Raw genomic sequence first — 21,509 nt, forward strand, 5'->3', positions numbered from 1 at the left:
TTTTAAATATATGTATTTAATGAATGCTACTATGTGTATATAATAGTGTGTAACCATAAGAACCCCAATTGATTCCGTGTTAACTGACTAAAAGTTCCTGATGTGAGAATTTAATGAGCTGTTGCTATAAACCTTTCACGGAACGTGATCACATTCTCTAATACCACTAATCAAATAATGCCAAATCTTTTAATGTTGCCACCAGGTAACCTGCACGTCCCCATTCAGCACCTTAAATTATGGAGTTAATTAGTGAGTTGAGAAAGGTAGTGTCATAGCAAGAAAGAATTCATAGACTAGGAATTTCAGAAACTAGGCTCTGAAGTGGCGTCACCTACATCAAATCACTTAATTCTGCAGGATGAGTTCTCTACCTGTAAAGTGAAATGAATTAGAAAAATGTTAAAGCCTCTTTTAAGTGTCATATTCTATGATATTAAATTGATTAACATCTAATACTTCTAAATTGTAGAGGAAGATAAACTCCACATTATGAGTTTTGGCTCAATTCCAAATCATGATGCAAAAATTTCCCTTTCTTGTGATATCAGGCAGGTAGTGCATACATGTGTACAACGGAGGGGTTGAAAAAGGAGGGGTGCAGAGAGCTGCCTTGTGCATATTTATGCTATCGCCAAAACTGAGCTTTTATTTTGCAAGTTAAAAGGTTTCAAACATCAAGGAGGAGTTTAGTTCGCTGTGGTTGTAATTTAGCTCCTCCGGCTAATATTGGATACAGAGAAAGGCAGCAAACCCTGGGAAGAGAGTCTAGTTTCAGTGGTAGGGGGAAAAAATAACGGGAGACTTTCACAATTTAGATAAAAAGAATACCGCAATGGGAGAAAAAAAAAATTAGACCAGGGGATGGCGTGGAGGAGTAGGACACCTGCCAAGCCTCGTATCAATAGGTGATTTCAGACGCTAGAGTGACGGGAGGCCTAAGTTCTTGCTGAGGGAAGGACTGGATGAAGATAAAACGGGTCTATTTCTGTTTAAGTGGCTTAAAAATGCATTCCGCAGGTAGTGACCTATCCAGACCACCTGACTTACTTTAAAAAAAAAAAAACCCGCAAATAAATGAATCTAAAATGTTGAGATATTTACGCCCTTTAAAAAAAATAATAACTTGTACGCAAACATCTTTATCAAAGGCATTTTATTCGAGGCCGAAGATCTGAAATGCCACCGAATCCATCACACGGGTTTGAGCACCCCTCACGCTACCGCAAGGTGGGTCGGGCTGCCCCTCAAGCTAGGGCTCCAGCATCTCGCAGCATCTCGGTGCCTCGCTTTCCCCGGGCTACGACTCCAGCTCTCACCAGGCGCGCCCCCGGGGCCTGGGGGCGGGGAGGGAGTGGAGGCGGTTCCCTCGGAGCACCCAATCAGCAGTGGGGCCGGGCGGTGGCGCTAGTGACGTAGGCAGCGCTTCCCTCCGCCCCACTGCGGGCCGACGCCGGGCGCCGTCAGCCGCGCGAGCTCGCGCGCGCGCGGGGTAGGGGGAGGAGGAGGGCTTTGGGGGCCGGCCGGCAGTCGGAGGGCGGCGGGTCGCGAGAAGGGGGAGAGTGAGCATGCGCAGCGGCTCCAGGGACGGCGGGGGAGGTGGGGACCCGTGCGCGCGCGCACGAGCGGCCCGCCGGCGGCCGCGGGTGGAGGGGGCGGTTCCTCGAGTGTCGGCGGCCGGAGGGTGGGCAGGCTGGCGGCAGGTGCCGCCGCGGCCGCCGCCGCAGACTCCTCCGGGTCTCGGGTCTCTTCGTCCTTCGGCGGTGATGAGCTGGGCCCCGTCGGGGGCTGCACCTGCCGTCTGCCCATCACCCCGGGCCTCCCTGCGTGACCTCGGCCTCCTCGCGTGCCCGGCCCCCGCGGCGCGGGGCTGCCCCTGAGAGGGAGCGACAGCGGCCTCTTCCGCCCCGAGTCCAAGCTCGGGGGCCGCGCGGGGAGAGCGCCCGGCCCCCTCCCCTCCCCCGTCCGCCGTCCTCAATGTCTCCCCGGCGGGGAGGGGGCTGCCTGGGAGACGCGCTGAGCTGCCCCCCCCGGAGGCCCGTCGGCGGCAGCAGCAGCGCCCGGCCCGGCGCCCCGCAGCCTTCCCCGGCGGCGGCGGCGGCCTGGAGGAGCCGCGCACCCGCCGCCGCCCCCGGAGCCTCGCAGCCGCCGCCGCCACCCGGCGCCCGAGGAGAGGGCGGCGGGCGCCCCCCGGGGAAGATGAAGGCGGAAGGGGGCGATCACTCCATGATCAACCTGTCGGTGCAGCAGGTCCTGAGCCTCTGGGCCCACGGGACGGTGCTGAGGAACCTCACGGGTAATTGATGCGCCCGGGGTGGGGACGGGGATGCGGTGCCGCCCCCTGCCTCCTTTCTCCCTCCCGAAGAGGGGCCGCGCTTCAGCCGCCCCACCCCCGTGCGCGCCCCGCTCTCCGGCTCGCGGCCCCTGGTCCCAGAGAGGAAGGTGTTAACTGGGTGCACTTCGCGCCGGTCCCCGGGGCGCTGCGAGGGTCTGGATCGCGGGCGGAGAATCCCGGACCCCCGCCTCCTGCTCGGCTCGGGGAGGGCTCCCGACGGCGCTGCCTAGTGTAGTACGCGCCGAATAGCGTTAGTGCCGAGTCTCGGGCACAGTTCGCGTGGATTTACCAGCCCCGCATCCACGCGCGCACGCACATAGACACACGCACGCACACTCCGCTTCTTGATGCTTAGATCTGTTTCTTTCTGACACATCTCAGACGGGATACAGGGCTTAAATTCTTTGTTCACAATGATCAAGATCAGTTTGCCTCACCTGTTAAATTTTTGTTGCTGTAGATGACTAATGAAGTAGGGTATAGTGGGCCAGAGACTGGGCCAAGGTCTAGTGCATTCTAAGCATTTCAGCTTTGACCGTATTATCTCCTCCCTCCTAGTTCCTGTCTGTCTCCAGAGTCTGTCTGTCTGTCTCTCTCCCTCTGGCCTCAAGCTGCCGCTTCTGTGACATTTGATTGATTATTTATTTATTTATTTATTTATTTATTTATTATCATTTTTTGTATTTCCCTTCATTCGTCAAGGCTATCAGGAGGGAATTGGAGTTCACTACATTATAATAACCTAAATTGTAGTTGCAAAAGTGAGCAGTAATGCCCATATATTTTTATTGCATCTGTAGGTTTGCTTTGTGAAGAAACTTCCAGGTTTGTTAAGGTGGAGATTCTTACACTCTGAGTTCTGAGTTTTAAAAATACCCTTTAAAGATGAGTGTTTACAAGAAGGAAATTCGGTTGCAATTTGGCGACTCCTCAGTTCTCTGCTTCTCAGAGAAAAACTTAGAAACATACTCAGGATTTAATTCTTGAAAACATATAAGGCTAATTTTGGTAGACCATTAGTATTTTAAAATCCATTACGTCAAAGTGGTTAAGAGTGTGGAGAGTATTTTACAAATATAACCTGTCCTGACAAGATACACATGTGTGAATTATGTATATTGTCTTGTATATTTCTCAGATATTTGTAGAAAAGAAAATTTATGGAATTTTATACCACAGATTTTCTTGAGCACTGATTTTTTTGACACTGATTTTCTTGAATGTGGCAACTATAAAATTAACATCGGTTCTGGATTGATTCATGGTGTCCTCACTTTGAATCTGTGGTTATTTGCTTTGGAGCAAACTGACCTTACATGATGGTTGAGGGTCAGAAATACGTTTTTATTTCAAAAAAAAAAAAAAAATCGACATGAAGACCATTTCATGATTCAGTTGAGTTTAGAGATACCTTATGTTCTCTTACTTCTGGCTCTGCTTGTATTTATCCACCATTAATTTCTCAAATATTGTATTGATAGTGTTTGTAGGAGTGAAGTGAAAAGAACTTAAGAGTTTGTATTTGTATATGTTAAGGACTGGCTTAGCTCATCATTTGTTTAGAGAAAATTAGTTTGGGGAGTCACGGAGTAGTGTAAATGTAACTTCCCACTTGGCCAGATTTGACAATGTTTTTAAAATGGTTAATAAGATTCCAGTCATTATAGTGGCTTCCAGTTCTTCAAGTCCCCCATTAGGTTGATAATAGCAGTTTCAACCCAGGATTAGCTCTCATTTCCCCCTAATATAATCTCAATAATCATTTTCTCATCAGACTTTGCTGTTTCATGCAAGATATGCTGAACATCCAAAACTAGTTCCTCAGGTCGGACTGAGGAACACGGGGACCTCTTTTATTTCCTAAATAATGAGTCTGAATGTGCAAAATTCAGTTTGTGAGGATAAAAATAGAGGGAGATAATAGATTAGAAGTCTTCTTTGCCAGCAGGTCGGCATACCACATATTAGGAATCACTTCACATGGAAAAAAGTGGATTCTAAAAGTGGTAATATTGTGATGTGGTTCCTTATGGCCTTTTCATGCTGGTGACCTTAGTGATCCCTTATGTAGCTTGGTCATTAGTCAAGAGATGCTCCCTACAGTGCCATTTAGAATTTGGTCTACTAAAAACAAATACACCTCCTAGAACAAGACAGCCACCACTTAGTGAGTGCCTGCTATATATCATATATATATGTCACTTAACATATATATGATTTCTAATCTTAATAACTTTCCAAAGTAGAATTACAGAGAGGCCCAGAGAGGGAAATTAAATTGCCCCAAATCCTGTTGCTAATAAGTGGCTGAACTAGGATTTCAACCCGAGGCTTTGTCCACAGAATTACTCTTTCCGCTTTTCACGTGACTTTTACTCTTCCTCTTTACTTTCTTCAGGTAGAATGAGTTACTTGCTTCCCCCTGCTACTTCTGCTCCATGTATATGCCTTTATTATTATATTGTTCAGTTATATTATAATTTTTGTGTCTACTAGACTGTGAGCTTTTGGAGGGTGGGTCATTGTCATAATCAACGGAATTCTGGAATTTTAACATTCTACCTAGTACATATAAATACTCAATGCATGTTTTTTGAATTGCAGTTCTAAAATAATACTTAACAGTTGCATGCTTTAAACATTCTAGTTGCATTATTTTCCAGACACGTCTGTTGGAGTGAATGTGCTGTTAATCAGGAAATGAGTCATTTAAGCAACTTTTATGGATAGATGGCCATACCTTTAAACCACACATATGCCTATTAAATGCACTTTTTTGGGCTAGTTACCATGTGTTCTTATATTTTATTTAATCTTTTTAGTAATCTGGAGAAAGATGATTGTTTATCCTTATTTTATGGATTCAGATATTGAAGCCAAGAATAATTTGGTTAGCTCTGATAGCTAATATGTGAAAAATTATTACCTTTTTTCAGATTATGGTAACACATTAACTCAGAAGGCATATAAAGTTGGAACTGAGATGGCTAATACAGAAAAAAGCGTAGTGTAGAACCAGACTGATTTGGATTTAAGAAGTGACTGTGTGAAAGACTTCTAGAAATCTGGTTAGTAGGAATTCTGGTTAATTAAAAACAAAAAACAAAAGGAGAACGTATTCTCATTTCTATTTTTTTTTTCTTTACACAAACCGACAGGTGTTATTTATTCTTATGTTTGTATTTTATCCCAGACGTGAAGCAGGGAAGTTTGGTTTTTTTTTATGTTTTTTTTTTTTCTTTTTTGAGAGAGACAGTGTGAATGGGGGAGGGACAGAGAAAGAGAGACACAGAATCCAAAGCAGGCTGCAGGCTCCAAGCTGTCAGCACAGAGCCCGACGTGTGGCTCAAACTCACAAACTGTGAGATCATGACCTGAGCTGAAGTTGGATGCCCAACTGACTGAGCCACCCAGGCGCCCCAGCAGGGACGCCTTTTTGTATTGACTTTTATTTTTCTTAGAGACCTTTAGAAAATAGTCTTGTGTATGTATTACTTTGATAGAAATAAAATTTTTAAAAAGTGATAATAAAAAAAAAGTGATAATAAGAACCAGAAATTAGAACTAACTTTAGAGCTAGAAGTTATGTAGTTTGACTACTTCATTTTAGAAATAGTGACACATCATCATGGTAGTGACATGGCTGGGGCAGTTAGTGACAGAGACAGGCCTTGGGATGATGTTCACTGACTTTTAGTTCTGTCCCTCTCACTTGATTCCACATAGATTCTTAACTCTGGCGTGTCTGATGATAAATCTTAATATACTTAAGAATAGTCTGGCAGTATTCGCCCCAGTGAGCCCAAGAGTGTGTGAATGCAACTAAGTTTTGGCCAGCAAATAAAAGATACTGGAATATGGAAGATATGATTGAGTAATAATGCTTTCCCCAAACTTGAAGTTACGATTGCTGGTGTAAAAGTTAGTGATCCATATTTATTATATATCCGGTTTTAGAAATCCTACCAAATTTGGTCTATTTGTTTTTTCTCCTTCCTGAAGACCTAGTATAGGGATTGCCTGTAGAACAGATTCGTATCTGGAGACCCCATCCCTTCAGTAAATCGCCATTGCTAAAGTTCTCTTCTGTATTCGCCACTTCCCAAACCGTGTAATTCACAAGATTCCAAAATTGTTAACTGTGTGTAGGTTAGATGCTTCTTCAGCTTACCAAAGTAGAGATAAATGCCTTCCCCTATGAAATAGTTTTTCATTCTCTCCATATGTTCTAACCCCCCTACCCCCGATCTAAAATTATAGTCTATGAATGTACTCTTTCCGTTTTATGGGTAATTTGACTTAAAAAAATAATCTACAATGACATGCATTCCTTTGCTTTACTTTTATTTTCTTCATCTACTTTGGCTTCCAACTTTGTGTTCTGACCCAAATTTGGTTGCTAAGAGTTTAGAGGAGAATTTTTTGCTTACCACAAGGCAGGATCCCTAAGCCCGTGGGTAAACACAGAGCCAGGCTGGTATTGGGAGAGGGATAACTGGTCCCTGAGAAAAAAGGCACAGGCTCGCCTCAGGCTCATCTCCTTTCTCACTGCCAGCTGCAGATGTAGGGCGGGTGCTCCTCTCTTTCTGTTGGTGCAAACATTGAGAAGCTGGGGATTCAAACTGGAAAGAAGGTCAGATGTCTTTGTGTATAAAATATATATGTGCTCATTTTTCTGTTAAACATACACTTACAGTAAGTTCCCTTTTAGATTTTATAGTTGCTAAGCTACTGTAGTGTTAATACTGACTGTCAGCAAAAAAATAAAGGGGGGGTAGTTTGTATCTACTGTACGTAGTTGGAATGGTTCACACTCACATGTATAGCCAGCACCCTCAGTATGTTCCCAAGTAGGTATGCATCTTCCGGGGTGCCCTGTGCCCCAGCTTCTCATTGGGTTAAGTTCTTCCTAAATGCTCTACTACAGGAGGTTTTTCCTGAAATATAGGTGAAAAATTCCTTACTCTTTTGTGGTACAGAGCCAGTAAATTAGTGGTGGTATGATTCGTACTTTATAGGATTTTGCTCTTTGGAAATTTTACCTGTGTATCTTATTGAGAAAGAAGCTACTGTAATTTTTCAAAAACCGGAATTGTCATCTTCAGGTTCTTTCTTAATTTCCATCTCATTATCTTTGACTCATGCATCCGTATCCTCTGGCAATACCAAGTCTGACATCCAGGTGACATTTCTTAAACCTAAAGCAATTTCAGGACAAGCCTTAGGACTGGGTAAGCTGTAATTGTGACTCTTTCGTAGCTAACTACCAGAATATAAACTTATCTGTGCTTTGTTTAGTAATTGAAAGGAAGGACTGGAAAAGTAAGATAATTCACAAGGAGGAGTCAAAATGACTAGAGCTATTTTTTCTTGTAGAAAGGAAGCCTAAACAGAGGAGGAAGGATGGGTCGGGGATGGGGAGGAGTCACTGGAGCCAGGAAAGGAAATTGGGATTAAGAATAGTTAGATGTAAACTATAAAACAGAGGCAGTAATCTTTTTAACATGGGCTGTAGCAACATGTTAACTATGTCTCCTTGGGCAAGGGAAACAAAAGCAAAATCAAGCTGTTGGGACTACACCAAAATAAAAAGCATCTGTACAGCAAATGAAACCATTGACAAAACGAAACAGCAACCTATTGAATGGAAGAAGACATTTGCATACGATCTACCTGTTAAAGGATTCATACCCAAAATATATAAAGAACATAATAAATAAGAATGAATAATCCAATTAAAAAATGGGCAGAAGGCCTAAATAGACATTTTTTCCAAGGAAGACATCCAGATGGCCAACAGACTCATGGAAAGATGCTCAACATCACTCATCATCAGAGAAATGCAAATCAGAACTACAATGACATCACCTTACATCTGTCAGAATGGTAGAATCAAAAAGACAAGAAATAACAAGTGTTGGTGAGGACGTGAATAAAAAGGAACCTTCATGCATTGTTGGTAGGAAGTAAATGAGTACAACCACTGCGGGAAACTGTGGAGTTTCCTCAAAAAATTAAGAACAGAAATGCTGGATGATCTAGTAATTCTACTACTGGGTATTTATCTGAAGAAAATGAAAATGCTAATTCAAAAAGATACACGCACCCCTATTGTTACTGTAGCATCATTTACAACATTTATTTACAATAGGCAAGATGTGGAAGCAACCCATGTGTCCATTGGCCGACTGATGGACTGACTGATGAATGGATGTAGAAGGTGTGTATGTATACAGTGGAATATTCCTTAGCCATAAAAATAGGGTGAGATCTTGTCATTTGTGGTAACATGGATGGACCTCGAGGGTATTACGCTGAGTGAAATAAGTCAGACTGAGAAAGACAAGTGCCATATGATTTCACTTACATGTGGAATCTAAAACCAAAACAAACCAATAAATGAACAAAAAGAAACAGGCCCGTAAATGTAGAGAACAATCTGATGGTTGCCAGAGGGGAAGAGGAGGGAGGGATGGACAAATGGGTAAAGGGGAGCGAGAAATACAGGCCTCGGGTTGTGGCATGAGTAAGTCACCAGCCAAAAGGTATAGAAGAGGGAGTATAGCCAATGGTATTCTAGTAGCATCGTATGGGGACAGATGGTGGCTACAGTTGGGGGGAGCACAGCATAACGTATAGACTTGTCCAGTCACTGTGTTGTGCACCTGAAATTAATGTAACATTGTGTGTCAACAACACTTCAGTTAAAAGTCAGATGTACGAAGAGAACCCCCCCCACCCCAATACAGCGTGTTGAATTTACCATAGTATCAGATGAAAAATTCTAATAAATTCCAGAAGTCTTAAATAATTGTGTTCATTGAATATTCACTGCAGGCCCGATACTGTGCAAAGCATTTTGCATGCATCTCTTTTCTTATAATTGAAGTGGCCTTGTAACTTACTGCTTTATTAAATGTATACGATTAGATCAGGTACCATAGGCTGGTTGTGTTTTTAGTGACTAAGTATTCCAGCAATAAAAGTTGGTCATAGAATAAACAGTGGCAGTGGAACCATTTGAAAAAGATCTCATTAGACTCTCAAATTCCAGTAACCTTAGCTAAATAGATTAAACTTGAAAAGGAGATTTTTCACCAAACTTGGTACAAGTAGGAAGAACCAAACTTTTACGTGGGTCCTGTTGAATGCGTTCTTACAAATCTTGGGATATGATCTAGGAGGTCTTTTGTAAAAGTAAAGTGGTATAATGGAAGCTTTTGAAAAGCAGGGGATACCTGTATGCTAACTACTCTTGCATAAAAGTGTCTAGCTAAGATGTTTTTGTCAGGGTTGTGACACTGGATTTTCATGATAAAATTCCTCCCTTCTCCCATTTCCTACGGTCGATTACTTTGATACAACATAGCTCTGAACCTTGCTGCCTATCACAATCACCTGGGTCTGGTTAAAGGTATAGATCCAGGGTCCCGGTCCATATTTATGGAATTGGGATTTGGGGAGCAAGCCTATATTTTTAAATCTGAAACTACATTTATAGCTAGCCCTTCTGGTGATTTTGTTATTGAGAGCTCAAGGATTGGGGACATCCGATTTTTAAAAATTAAGTTTCGTTGTGATCAGTTTGTAGCTGTGTTGTGATATATAAAGCAAATTAATATGGAGTATTTAGTATAACTAAAGACTTATTAAATTTTCAATATAAATGACTCATTTATTTCCAAGAGGTTGCTCAAACCCAATTTTTAAAAAGTGACTATCTTTTAATATTATTAATTATTAATATTATTAATATTTTACTGTTTTAGTGATGTTTTCTTTATATGTACTACTAGCAATAGAGAATGATTCCTATTAAATGATAGGATTTTGAAAATTCGAGGTGGTTTATGTATGTTACATCTGAAGTACATGAGAGAATTAAACATTAACAATAATTATGTAAACACTTAGATAATGTTATTGGAATTTCCCCTACAGAATAAGTGGGGTTCTGTTAGATTTTTGTATGCAAATAGAGTCTAAAGAAGCAATAGAATCTCGAAATTTATGGGTCAAGAAACTTGGTTTTATCCTTAAATGCTACAGATTGGTTTTTGTACTTTAGACAAGCCACATTATTTCCCAGGCCTTGGTTTCTTCATTGGTAATACAGTCTGATGTTGGCAGTTTTCATGTTGATGTTAAGGGAAGGCTGATTTAAAAATTAGAAAGTTATGAGAGAAAAGTTTAGTAACTATGAGTTAAGAGAAACTCTTACCATTTGCATATAAACTTGTTTCTTTAATCTTTAAAATTAAAAGATTTTTAAATTTCTTCAGAGCTTCTTCAGGCCTTTAATAGGGTGAGGTTTAGGACCTAGAAATTCTTTGTTCTTGGAACATCATTTAAGAACTCTTAGAATTAGGCCTTTTTTTTTTGTTTTTAGGTTCATTCTTAGACATTTACTGTCTCATTTTAGTGATAATTTTATCTTTTTTTCCAACTACTTTATAATTTTTTATTATGGGAATCCTAAGACCTACATACTCATCATCCCCTTTCAGCAGTTATTAAAATGTGGCTAATCTTGATTCACTTTTTCTTTTTCATAGGGGAGGGGAGAGTCTGGAGTATTTTATTTAATTAATTACCTAACTAATTTAAATTTTATTGAAATTCACACTAGTTACATATTATGTACTAATGGTTTCAGGAGTAGAATTTACGGAGGGCACTTGTTGGGATGAGCACTGGGTGTTTTACGTAAGTGATAGAATTAGGCCATTTAAAAAAAATTTTTTTTAATGTTTATTTTTGAGAGAGAGAAAGACAGGCCCCAAGTGTGAACAGGGGAGGGGCAGAGAGAGAGGGAGACACAGAATCCGAAGCAGGGCTCCAGGCTCTGAGCTGTCAGCACAGAGCCCGACGCAGGGCTCAAACCCACAAACTGCAAGATTGTGACCTGAGCCGAAGTTGGATGCTTCACCGACTGAGCCACCCAGGCACCCCAAATTAGGCCTTCTTAAAACTTGGTTTAGGAAACTCTGGATTCAGTATTGGAAGATCCCTTCTAGTTCTGAAATTATGTCTTTGTTTTATTTTGTTTTGTTTATCCTTGTGCAGTATGACTGCTTCCTCAGGATCACTGTCAGTGATGTAGCCACAGTGTGACAGTCCTGACCATGCACGTCCATTACTTACTTGCTGAATTTTCCTGGTTGTGCTTTTATTTCTGAGCTGTCACTCATTTGGTCCTTTATTTAGATTTAACTTTAGGAATTTGTTTATATTGAGAATTTCATTATACGCTCGTTGATGTAAAAAGTTCATTTTTCAGTGTTCAGTGTCAAAATCCCTTGGAAATACTGTATCATGAGATTGTAAAACATTTTGGCAATTGCTGAGAAGATGTTTTAGATTAGTAACTGATTCAAACAAACATGTTGTTACTGACTTTTTTTCTTTTTTGGTGTGGCATGTATAATTTAAGATACTTGAGGACCCACAAGTGATGACAATTAAAACCATTGTAAAATGCTGTGTTATAATTTCATAACAGATTCAGATTTTGACACTTAATTCTTACACTTTTGTAACTGAGTAGCTAATCAATTATGAGGAAGAACAAATTTAATGACATCTTTTAGGAAGACAGTGCTATGACTTGAATATAGAGCAGTTTTTTAACTATTTTAAATAGCCTTAACCTGATTTCTTTAAAGCAATGATACTCTGATTGTTTTAAATTAAGAAGTTGCTTTTCTAAGAAATTTCTTTAGTATTCAATGATAAGTACTATAATTTACAGTTTGAAATTATATAATTAGCTGGAAAAAGGGTAATTTCGTAGAAGTGGGTAATAACACAAGTGTTGCTATAAGCTTTGAGAAGGGCGATATATTAAAGCAGCTCTTGAAGATGTCACAATTAAATTTAAAAACTAGTGTTTTGCTTTCTTTAAGAAGCAGAAGCAGACAGCTATTAAATATTTACAGTAGATGTAACTTCTGTGTTAAATGAGGTTTCGAGTGGACAAATGCAGCAGCTTATTTTTAAGTCTGGTTAATATGTTAAGAGTGATTAAAAATAGATGGCCAACCAGACACATGAAAAGATACTCAGCATTGCTCATCATCAGGGAAACACAAATCAAAACCTCATTGAGATACCACGTTATCCAGGTCAGAGTGGCTAAAATCAACAACTCGGGAAACAACAGATGTTGGCGAGGGTGTGGAGAAACAGGAACCTCTTGCACTGTTGGTGGGAATGCAAACTGGTGTGGCTGCTCTGGAAAACAGTGTGGAGGTTCCTCAAAAATTAAAAATAGAATTACCCAAAGACCCAACAATAGCACTACTAGGAATTTATCCAAAGGATACAGGTGTGCTATTTCAAAGGGGCACATGTACCCCAATGTTTATAGCAGCACTATCAATAATAGCCAAGTTACGGAAAGAGCCCAAATGACCATCAACTGATGAATGGATAAAGAAGATGTGGTTTATACAAAATGGAATACTACTTGGCAATGAGAAAGAATGAAATGCAGTTGCCATTTGCAACAACATGGATGGAACTGGAGGGTATTAATGCAAAGTGAAATAAGTCAGAGAAACAGATGTGTGTTTTCACTCATATGTGAAATTTGAGAAACTTTAGACCATGGGGAAGGGAAGGGGAAAAATAGTTTAAAACAGAGAGGTAGGCAAACCATAAGAGACTCTTAAATACAGAGAACAAAGGGAGGGTTGATGGGGGAGGTGGGGGAGATGGGGTGGGGGTGATGGGCATTGAGGAGGGCACTTGTTGGGATGAGTACTGGGTGTTGTATGTCAGCAGTGAATCCCGGGAATCTACTCCTGAAGCCAAGAGTACACTGTATATACTGTATGTTTAGCTAACTTGACAATAAATTCTATTTGAAAAAAATAGTAAAATAAAAACATCACTGCCAAATTAAAAAAAGAGAATGATTACAAATAAGACAAATATATTCTATGTTTATATTCATTTTAACCTTTTTTATTCATTTCTTTGTGTAGAGTTAAGCTTCCATCTAGTATCATATTCCTTCTGTCTGAAGAGCTTCCTCTAATAGTCATGGAGGTGCTCAGGTGGTTCATTCTCCCAGCTTTTTTTCTTTCTGAGAAAAAGTCTTCATTTCTGAAAGCTGTTTCTCCTGAATATAGATATCTGGCTTTACAGGTTTATATTTTTTCCTCTTTCGGTCTTTAAAAAATGTCGCTTTATTGTTTTTGTTTGATAGTTTCTGACGGGACGTTTGCTGTACTTTTTATCTATTTTCCTCTGTATGTCATGTGTTTTTTCCCTCTCACTATGTTCAATATTTTCCCTTTATCTTTGGTTTTTATTCATTTCACTGTGATGTATCTAGGTGTGGGGGGCGCTTATTTTTATTTTATTTTGTTTTGGTTATTTTGGGAAGTCTTTATCTTTGCTTGAGATTCTCTGAGAGTCTTAGATTTGCAGTTTGGTATCTTTCATTATTTTTAGAAAATTTTCAGCCACTATCCCTTCAAATATTTTTCTTCTCCATTCTCTTTTTCTTCTCCTTCTGGGACTCCAATTACACATTATGTTAAACCATTTGAAATCATTCCATAGCTCTTAGATGGATGGTTCCTCTTTTCCCTCCTCCTCCTCCTCTGGTCCTATTCTTTTCTCTCTCTTATCATAATTTGAATAATTCCATTGTTAAGTTCACCGATTCTTTGCTTAACTGTGTCAAGTCTGTTGATGAGACCAGTGAAGGAATTTTTCATCTCAGATATCGTGGTTTTTGTTGTTGTTGTTGATGATGATTTTTTTTTTTAATTTCCAGCATTTCCATTTGCCTTTTTCTTGGAATTTCCATTTTTCTGCTAAAATTCCCCATGTATTTATATGAGTTTGCAACCTTTTCCATGAGAGCCTTTAACGTGTAAATTACAGTCATTTCAACATCCCTGTCTGATTGTTGTAAAATCTGGATCATTGCTGAGTCTGGTTCTATTGATTGCTTTATTTCTTGACAGTAGATTGTTTTTCTTATTTTCTTTACCCTCATTCTATCTCCAGTATGTTTATCATTTGGTTAAATTAAATTTATTTTTTTTAATTCAGACATTGCAGTGAATTCTCCTGGGGCCTTTCTTGCCATTGTTCTTCTTGTTCAGGCCTCTGTTTCCCGTAAGATCGACTACCTATTGTGCTCTGAAGAGCCCGAGGTATTAGAATATATCCCATTGAAGTACCATTAACTAAAGATTCAAAGTGTCAGCTCTTGCTAATATATGGAAGTACTGTACAAAATTAAAGTACTGCAATAAATATTTGCAGCTTTGCAGACCATATTATCTCTGCCATAGCTACTCAGCTTGCTTTTATAGCATGAAAGTATCCATAGACAGTATGGATGAGTATGACTGTGTTTCGGTAAAACTTTATGGACGCTGAAATTCAAATTCGGATTAATTTTGATGTGTTGTGATATACTGTTCTTTTGATTTTTTTTCAACCACTTCGAAATGTAAAAACTATTCTTAGCGCACAGGCTATACAGAAACAGGTGGTGGGCCAACTATGGCTCATGGACCATACTTTGCTGACGTCTGATTGAGGGGACTTTTTCAACTTTTAAATGCATCATCCCCCAGAGAGTCTAATAAGCCACCTATATGGGACATATCCCCAAACTGAGAAGTCACTGATGTTAGAAATTAAAGGCTGTGGATTCCACACCTTAGGTTTGCTGGAATGAGAACAAAGCTTGAGATAACCTAATGTGAACACAGACTGTTTAAACATATAATGTGCACCATTTCTTTTTTTTTTTTTAATTTTTTTTTCAACGTTTGTTTATTTTTGAGACAGAGAGAGACAGAGCATGAACAGGGGAGGGGCAGAGAGAGAGGGAGACACAGAATCTGAAACAGGCTGCAGGCTCTGAGCGGTCAGCACAGAGCCCGACGCGGGGCTCGAACTCATGGGCCGTGAGATCATGACCTGAGATGAAGTCGGACGCTTAACTGACCAAGCCACCCAGGCGCCCAGTAATGTGCACCATTTCTATAAAGAAGGTAGAAACCATGAACAGTTTCAAACTATGGGCTTACTGGTATGATATTTTCAGCTTGGGGCATAGACTATGTTGAGTACACAGTTAGGGCTCAGTATCTGTTGGTTAATGATTTTATTAGAACGGTCATATATCCTCTAGAGGATTAAAAAATGTGTTTAGTATTTGTCTAATGAGATGGTTTTGTTGTTTCTAGGACTTTTGGATGTTTTAATAAATATCTCTTAAGCAACTTTAGCCTAGAGTAGTGATTTCTATCTCTGTCTCGTGTTGTGATTGATAGAGCTGACGGCAGTGTTGCTGTTTATGTCCTACCTCCAGAGGCTGCTTTCCTTTCCTATAGGTTAAGTTTTGCGAGCAGCCTGGTTTGAGAACCTTTGGCCTAGTGGGGCATCTTCGTTGATGAATTTTAGAATCAAAACTATTTTTTTAAAGACAGTATGTTTGCAGCAAAATTTATATATATATATATGTATGTATATATATATATATATACACATATATATACATACATATATATATATTCAGGCAGGTGCTAAAAATAATGTATACAATAATATAACCCATCTCTTATCTCTAAAAGATAGCCACTGTTTTCTGTTTGTGTATTTTTCTGTGCATGTACAAACATTCTTCAGCAAATAAGATCATACAGTAGGTACCATTCTTTGACTTGTTTTTACTCAGCTAGTATATTTTAAACATCTAGAGAAAACCATTTCTCATAAATAATTTTGTCCAAGGATTCAAAACAAAAGCACAGAAGATAATTTTGAGCAACTTGGCAACGGGGGCTGATGAGAGACAGAGACTGGGAGCAGGGCTATTTCTAGTCTCGTTTGGAGGCCGGGACACATCACAGTTCTCCGGCAACAAACACAGTGCAACAATCCAGGCAAAATTCATCTAGGCTGAAGCTTATGGTAGCCTTGACTGGGAAAAAATAACGAGAGGACTTCAGGAGGTGTGCCCAGGAAGAAGGAATATTTCCTTCCAGTGAATTAAGGTGATTTGTACAATGGCATGCTTCAGAGTTTTCTGTTTTGTGCATTGTATTTTTAAAATTTTGTTGTGCATCTTGCTTAGCACCAGCCAAGGCTCCCTCTGGCATCCTCTTTCCACTGTTGCTCACTTTCTAGAAGGTTGGATGCGGCAGATGGACCAGTGGGCCCGTGGGTGTCTACGTTAGCTGTGTGACCCGGGCAGTTTAAGAAAAGGTGGCGATATTCCACACCTGTCCTCTTAGTACCTGTCCTTCCTCTAGGCCTCACGGATGTATGTTCTTGCTCTGCTCTTAGGATACTGCAGTTCTCTTTGCCTGAACTAGCCCAGTAGGTTTCCTGAGTTTGCCAATAGTGAGCAGGGGCCTTAGACAGACTTGCCTTATGCAGAGTAGATCAAGGTCTTAGGTCCTGTCCGCTGACCGGGTTGTGTGCATCTAGCGGGGAACTGACAAGAATAGTAGTAACCTGAAACCTAGGTTAGTTGTAGATATTCTCAGCGGAGTTCAGTGTTTTCCACGATGAATAATAAGGTTTTTAAAAAAGAGTGAGAAATGTGAAAATAAGTTTGAGTTTATATAGTTTGTGCTCAGTCTGCCTAAGCGATAACCCTAGACTGGTCATGAGAGGACCATTTGAGGTTCTATTTTAGCTGTATAATGTCTTTGATATCTTGGGGCTTTATAGAACATTAAATTTACATTCCCCAATGATTAGGTCAATTTATGGTTGAGGCCGAGAACTGTATAGTCACTAGGCAGACACCATTACTTGTAATGTCAAATAATCCCTCACTCATACTGTTAAATATAGTCAAGAAATTTTTCGTTCTGTTTGTATTTCAAGAACAACATAGATCTGGTAAGCTGTCCGAACGGGGGTTGGGATCTGAGGCTGATTATTGACTTCTGTTTAAGAGTATGTGCCTGCTGCTGTAGAACCTTTCCTTATCTCTGAGCTCCCTTGATGAAAATGCCCTGCTCCATATTATTATTCCTTTCTCTTCCCGCTTTATTAGGTTCGCTTCGGAAAATTATATATTTTAAAATAGAAATGCTTCTGAGCAGGTGAAGCCTTTGTGTCCTTAAAGCATTTATTATCAGCTGAAGCCGTTTGTTTGGGAGTGACAGTCCGGAAGCACGCTTTCCCTGAAAGCTGGCAGAGAAAAACCTTAAAAGGCAGGCTTTGTCCACTTTTCCTTTAATGACCAGCATCTGTCTCTTATGCCGTTGAGAAGCAGGCCCGGCAGTTCACCACACACTGGAAAATACACCTGCTGTCTTTTTCTCCAAATGATTTCACATTATCTGAGTCCATTCTGAGTGTTGATTCTTAAGAATTTGGCAGGGTGGAAATGATTTTGTTTTTAAAATCTGTTTTTTGTGTATCCTTTTTTAAAAAAAATTAAACTTTTTACTTTGAGAAAATTATAGATTCACATGCATTTGTAAAAAATAATACGTAGAAAACACGTGTACCTTTTATCCAGTTTACACAATGGGAACATCTTGGCAAACCACGGTGTAATTTCAAAACCATGATACTGACATTGATCCATGAACCTCAGTCACATTTCACCAGGATTACGTGTATATGTGTACTTACTTATGTGTGTGTATTACATATTTTTGTACAGCTTTATCCCTTGTGTATGTATCCACCACTGCAGTCAAAATTCAGAATAGTTCCATTGCCACAAAGGTCCCTAGTATTAGTTTCTTACATCCACACCTTCCTTCCTTAACGAGCTTTTTGCTTGTTTCTAGTCATTTGTGGGCATGACTTAAAAGAATCATCTTTTAAATTTATAGCCACACTTAAAAAAATTTATTTAATTTTTTAGTGTGGTGAAAACACATAAAATTTAATCATCTTAGCTATTTTTAAAAAACATTTTTTTTAATTTATTCTTGGGAGAGAGACAGAGCATGGGCAGGAGAGGGGCAGAGAGAGAGGAGGGGACACAGAATCCAAAGCAGGCTCCAGGCTCTGAGCTGTCAGCACAGAGCCTGTCTTGGGGCTTGAACTCGCGCACCACGAGATCATGACCTGAGCCAAATCCAGACGCTCAACCCACTGAGCCACCCAGGCACCCCGGTCATCTTAGCTATTTTAAGTGTACCCCTGAGTAGTGTTACGTACATTCACATCAACGTATAACAGATCTTCATATCTTTTTCATCTCATAAAACTGCAACTCTGTACCCATTAAACAGCAACTCCCCAGGAAAGGAGTACTTTCCTTTTTTAAGGCTGAATGATATTCCGTGTGCACGTGCAGCCCACTGTTCGTTCATTCATTCGTTCACTGGTGGACCTTCGAGCTGCTTCCACTTCCTGGCTGTTGTGAATAACACTGGTATGAACACGGGTGTCATCCTGCTTTGGATTCTTTTGGATACATACCCAGAAGTGGAATTACTGGATCATATGGTAGTCCTTTTTTAAAATTTTTGAGGAACCACCGTCCTTTTTCCATAGCAGCTGCACCATTTTCCTTTCCCATCAGCACTGTATACCTGTACTTGAATGATGTTGGGATGAACAAGTTTTAATTCTTCCATTTCTGTTCTTTATTTCATGACTGTTTTGTTGGCCTTTCCTTCACATTTGCTAGTGAATGCTAGCACAAATAGCAGATATTTTGCATTATAGAATGTTTGCGCACCAAGGATGATTCTCAAGGTGTCATCCAAGCATTTTGATGTCCGCTCTTTCTGGTATGAGTAACAGAAACCTTGCCTGAACCAGTTTAAGTAAAAAGGGAATTTGATTATAAGAAACGGAGGTGCTACATTGAATCTAAGGGTAGTGATGTGGCAGGCCTTAGAAATCACGGGAGTAAGGGACTGGCTGTCTCATTGAGGGATCCATTTTCCTTTCATCCTGTATCGCGGCTTTCCTCATGTGCTGATGAAATGGCTGTTCACAAAACCTTCGGCCACCCAATGACTGAGATGCTCTCGTGGTCCCAATCCAGAATTCCTGGGGGAAGGGAATGATTGGCTCAGCTGGGACCAGTTGCCTGCCATGATGTACCTCATGACAGACTTGGTTAGGGAGATGGAGTCAATGCAAGGACCTGGCAAAGCCATCAGGAGATGTGTGGATTGACTGGGAGGCAGTAGGTAGCCAGAAAGAAAGGGAGTGAGCAGAGAGACAGAATGAAAGGTGTGCTTATCAACTGTAACCTAAAATGGACAGCAACCGAGGCCACATTGAAGAAAGGACAGTGGTGCTTGGAAAGGTCTGGGTAAGGACCGTTAAAATGATCTGAGGCAAAGAATTAAAAAAAAAAAAATTCCGAGTGATGCTTTAGTATATAAAGTTGAAAGCCAAGAGGGGAATTGCCTGAAATTCTTAAAATCATAAAAGAGAATCACTGACTGATTTCCGGAACGATTTGAATTAAGGAGTAGATTTCAGAAATGTCTTAACACTGTTATTTAGTGTAGAACATAGAAAATGACATGTCAAACAGCAATTCGTTAACTTTGTTCCAAGAGCTCTGCAAATATATCAGGGGTTCGTCAGACACATTGATGGATTATAGCTCAATGATGGAGACATTTAGAGGAAATTAGAATGTAGCCTTAACCTTCTGAAGTCCTGGAACTATTTCCCCAGCAAGCATTAGTGACGATGATAACTGCCAAGCAGTGGTTAGTGTTAGTATTTAGTAATACTATGTATGAGGTACTGTACTGGGCGCTTTTATACCTGTTACCTCACTTAACCCTCCTCCAGACCGTGGGGGCTCACCGTTTGTTAAACCGAATTTTCCCGGGTGTTTTCAACTGAATTATTAACACTCTGCTTTTCCTTTCAGAGATGTGGTACTGGATCTTTCTCTGGGCTCTCTTCTCCTCTCTGTTTGTCCACGGTGCTGCAGGAGTGTTGATGTTTGTAATGCTGCAGAGACATAGGCAGGGGAGAGTAATCTCTGTCATTGCAGTCAGCATCGGATTTCTGGCTTCTGTAACTGGAGCGATGATCACTAGTAAGTTGATTTTGTTTTGTTCAAGGACCTAATTGTATGTGCACCTAACGGTTCTAGTAACTCTGTTCTTATGATGCATGTGACAGTAGTGTAATCTTCCGTGTGGAATATTTTCAGCCCTGATCACACTTTTGGAAGGAAAGATCAGTTCATTTATTCATCGAACAGATAGTTTTTGTGCTTCTGGGTGAAGACTCGTTACGCAAGGTTTGGTGGGAAATAGAAAAACTTGTAAACGTTGGCAAGGGGCGAAGAAATTCACGGGAAAATTTCTCGTCTAGTGGATGTAGTTTTTGCTTTAAAGGAGCTCCCTGTCTAGTAAGGGAGAGAGGTAGGCACACAAATTTGACTTTGGTAATTGTCATAAAAAAAAAAAAAAGTGAAAATATAGCCCGTAGGTCCTTCACGTTTTCTGCCTGTGACTACAAAATAAAACCGCACTTTCTTCTGAAGCACAAGTTATTATGACACGAATGTCCCTTGACCTAGTAGAAATTGGCCCCTTGAGAAGGTCCCCTGGCCACGTACAACTTTGCTAGTGCACCGCCCCGTGTGCGTTTCCTACAAGCCCTCAGGTGCCTCCCCTCCGGCCGTTTCTTAACACTGGATGGAGGCCCCAGCCTCTGCCTTTGGTTCAGCGAGTTCTAGCTCCTGCACCGGTCGAGCCAGGACTCAGCTGCATCCTGTTGGGACCGGAGGACACTGCAGCCGCTGCCAGGACAGGGCCCTGCAGACAGTGGCTGCTGGGCTCTGCTGCCGTTGGTTTCTGTCACAACCAGTGAATAGTGGGGGCTCCCGTTGCCCTTAGTTTCCGGCCTCCATCCGTCCCTCTGGGACGGCTCACTGCTGCCACAAGAAGGATGTCGAACTCTCTGGTTGGTTCTTAGCCCTGGAGAGAAGAGTGAGTCCTTTCCTTCTGTAGTTCGAAGGCCTCCTTTTGTATCCCACCGTCACCTTTTCCCAGAGTGACCGGCATACCTCGCACCCTGGGAGGAGAGCCCTGTTTCCATGTCTCTGCCTCTGTCCCGTGGCACTGATATGACAGTCACGAAATAGTTGTTTTTTCATCCTTCATTTACTGTCTGGTTTTTCTGTGTTATTCGGTATTAGGTTTTCGTCGTTGCTGCCCGCAGCCTATAACTTTATCAT

General features: G+C 40.8%; 1 protein-coding gene across 1 annotated transcript in view; it reads left to right on the forward strand.

The window, feature by feature from the left end:
• Positions 1-1,977: 1,977 nt before the first annotated feature.
• Positions 1,978-21,509, forward strand: part of TMEM170B (transmembrane protein 170B) — a 37,122-nt gene continuing 17,590 nt past the window's right edge. Inside the window, exons 1-2 of the mRNA XM_027040292.2 lie at positions 1,978-2,296; positions 20,190-20,360. Coding sequence (XP_026896093.1) covers positions 1,978-2,296; positions 20,190-20,360 — 490 coding nt within the window. The remainder of the gene's footprint in view (positions 2,297-20,189; positions 20,361-21,509) is intronic.

The sequence above is a fragment of the Acinonyx jubatus genome, chromosome B2 (genome assembly GCF_027475565.1).
Source record: "Acinonyx jubatus isolate Ajub_Pintada_27869175 chromosome B2, VMU_Ajub_asm_v1.0, whole genome shotgun sequence".
Taxonomy (NCBI): Eukaryota; Metazoa; Chordata; class Mammalia; order Carnivora; family Felidae; genus Acinonyx; species Acinonyx jubatus.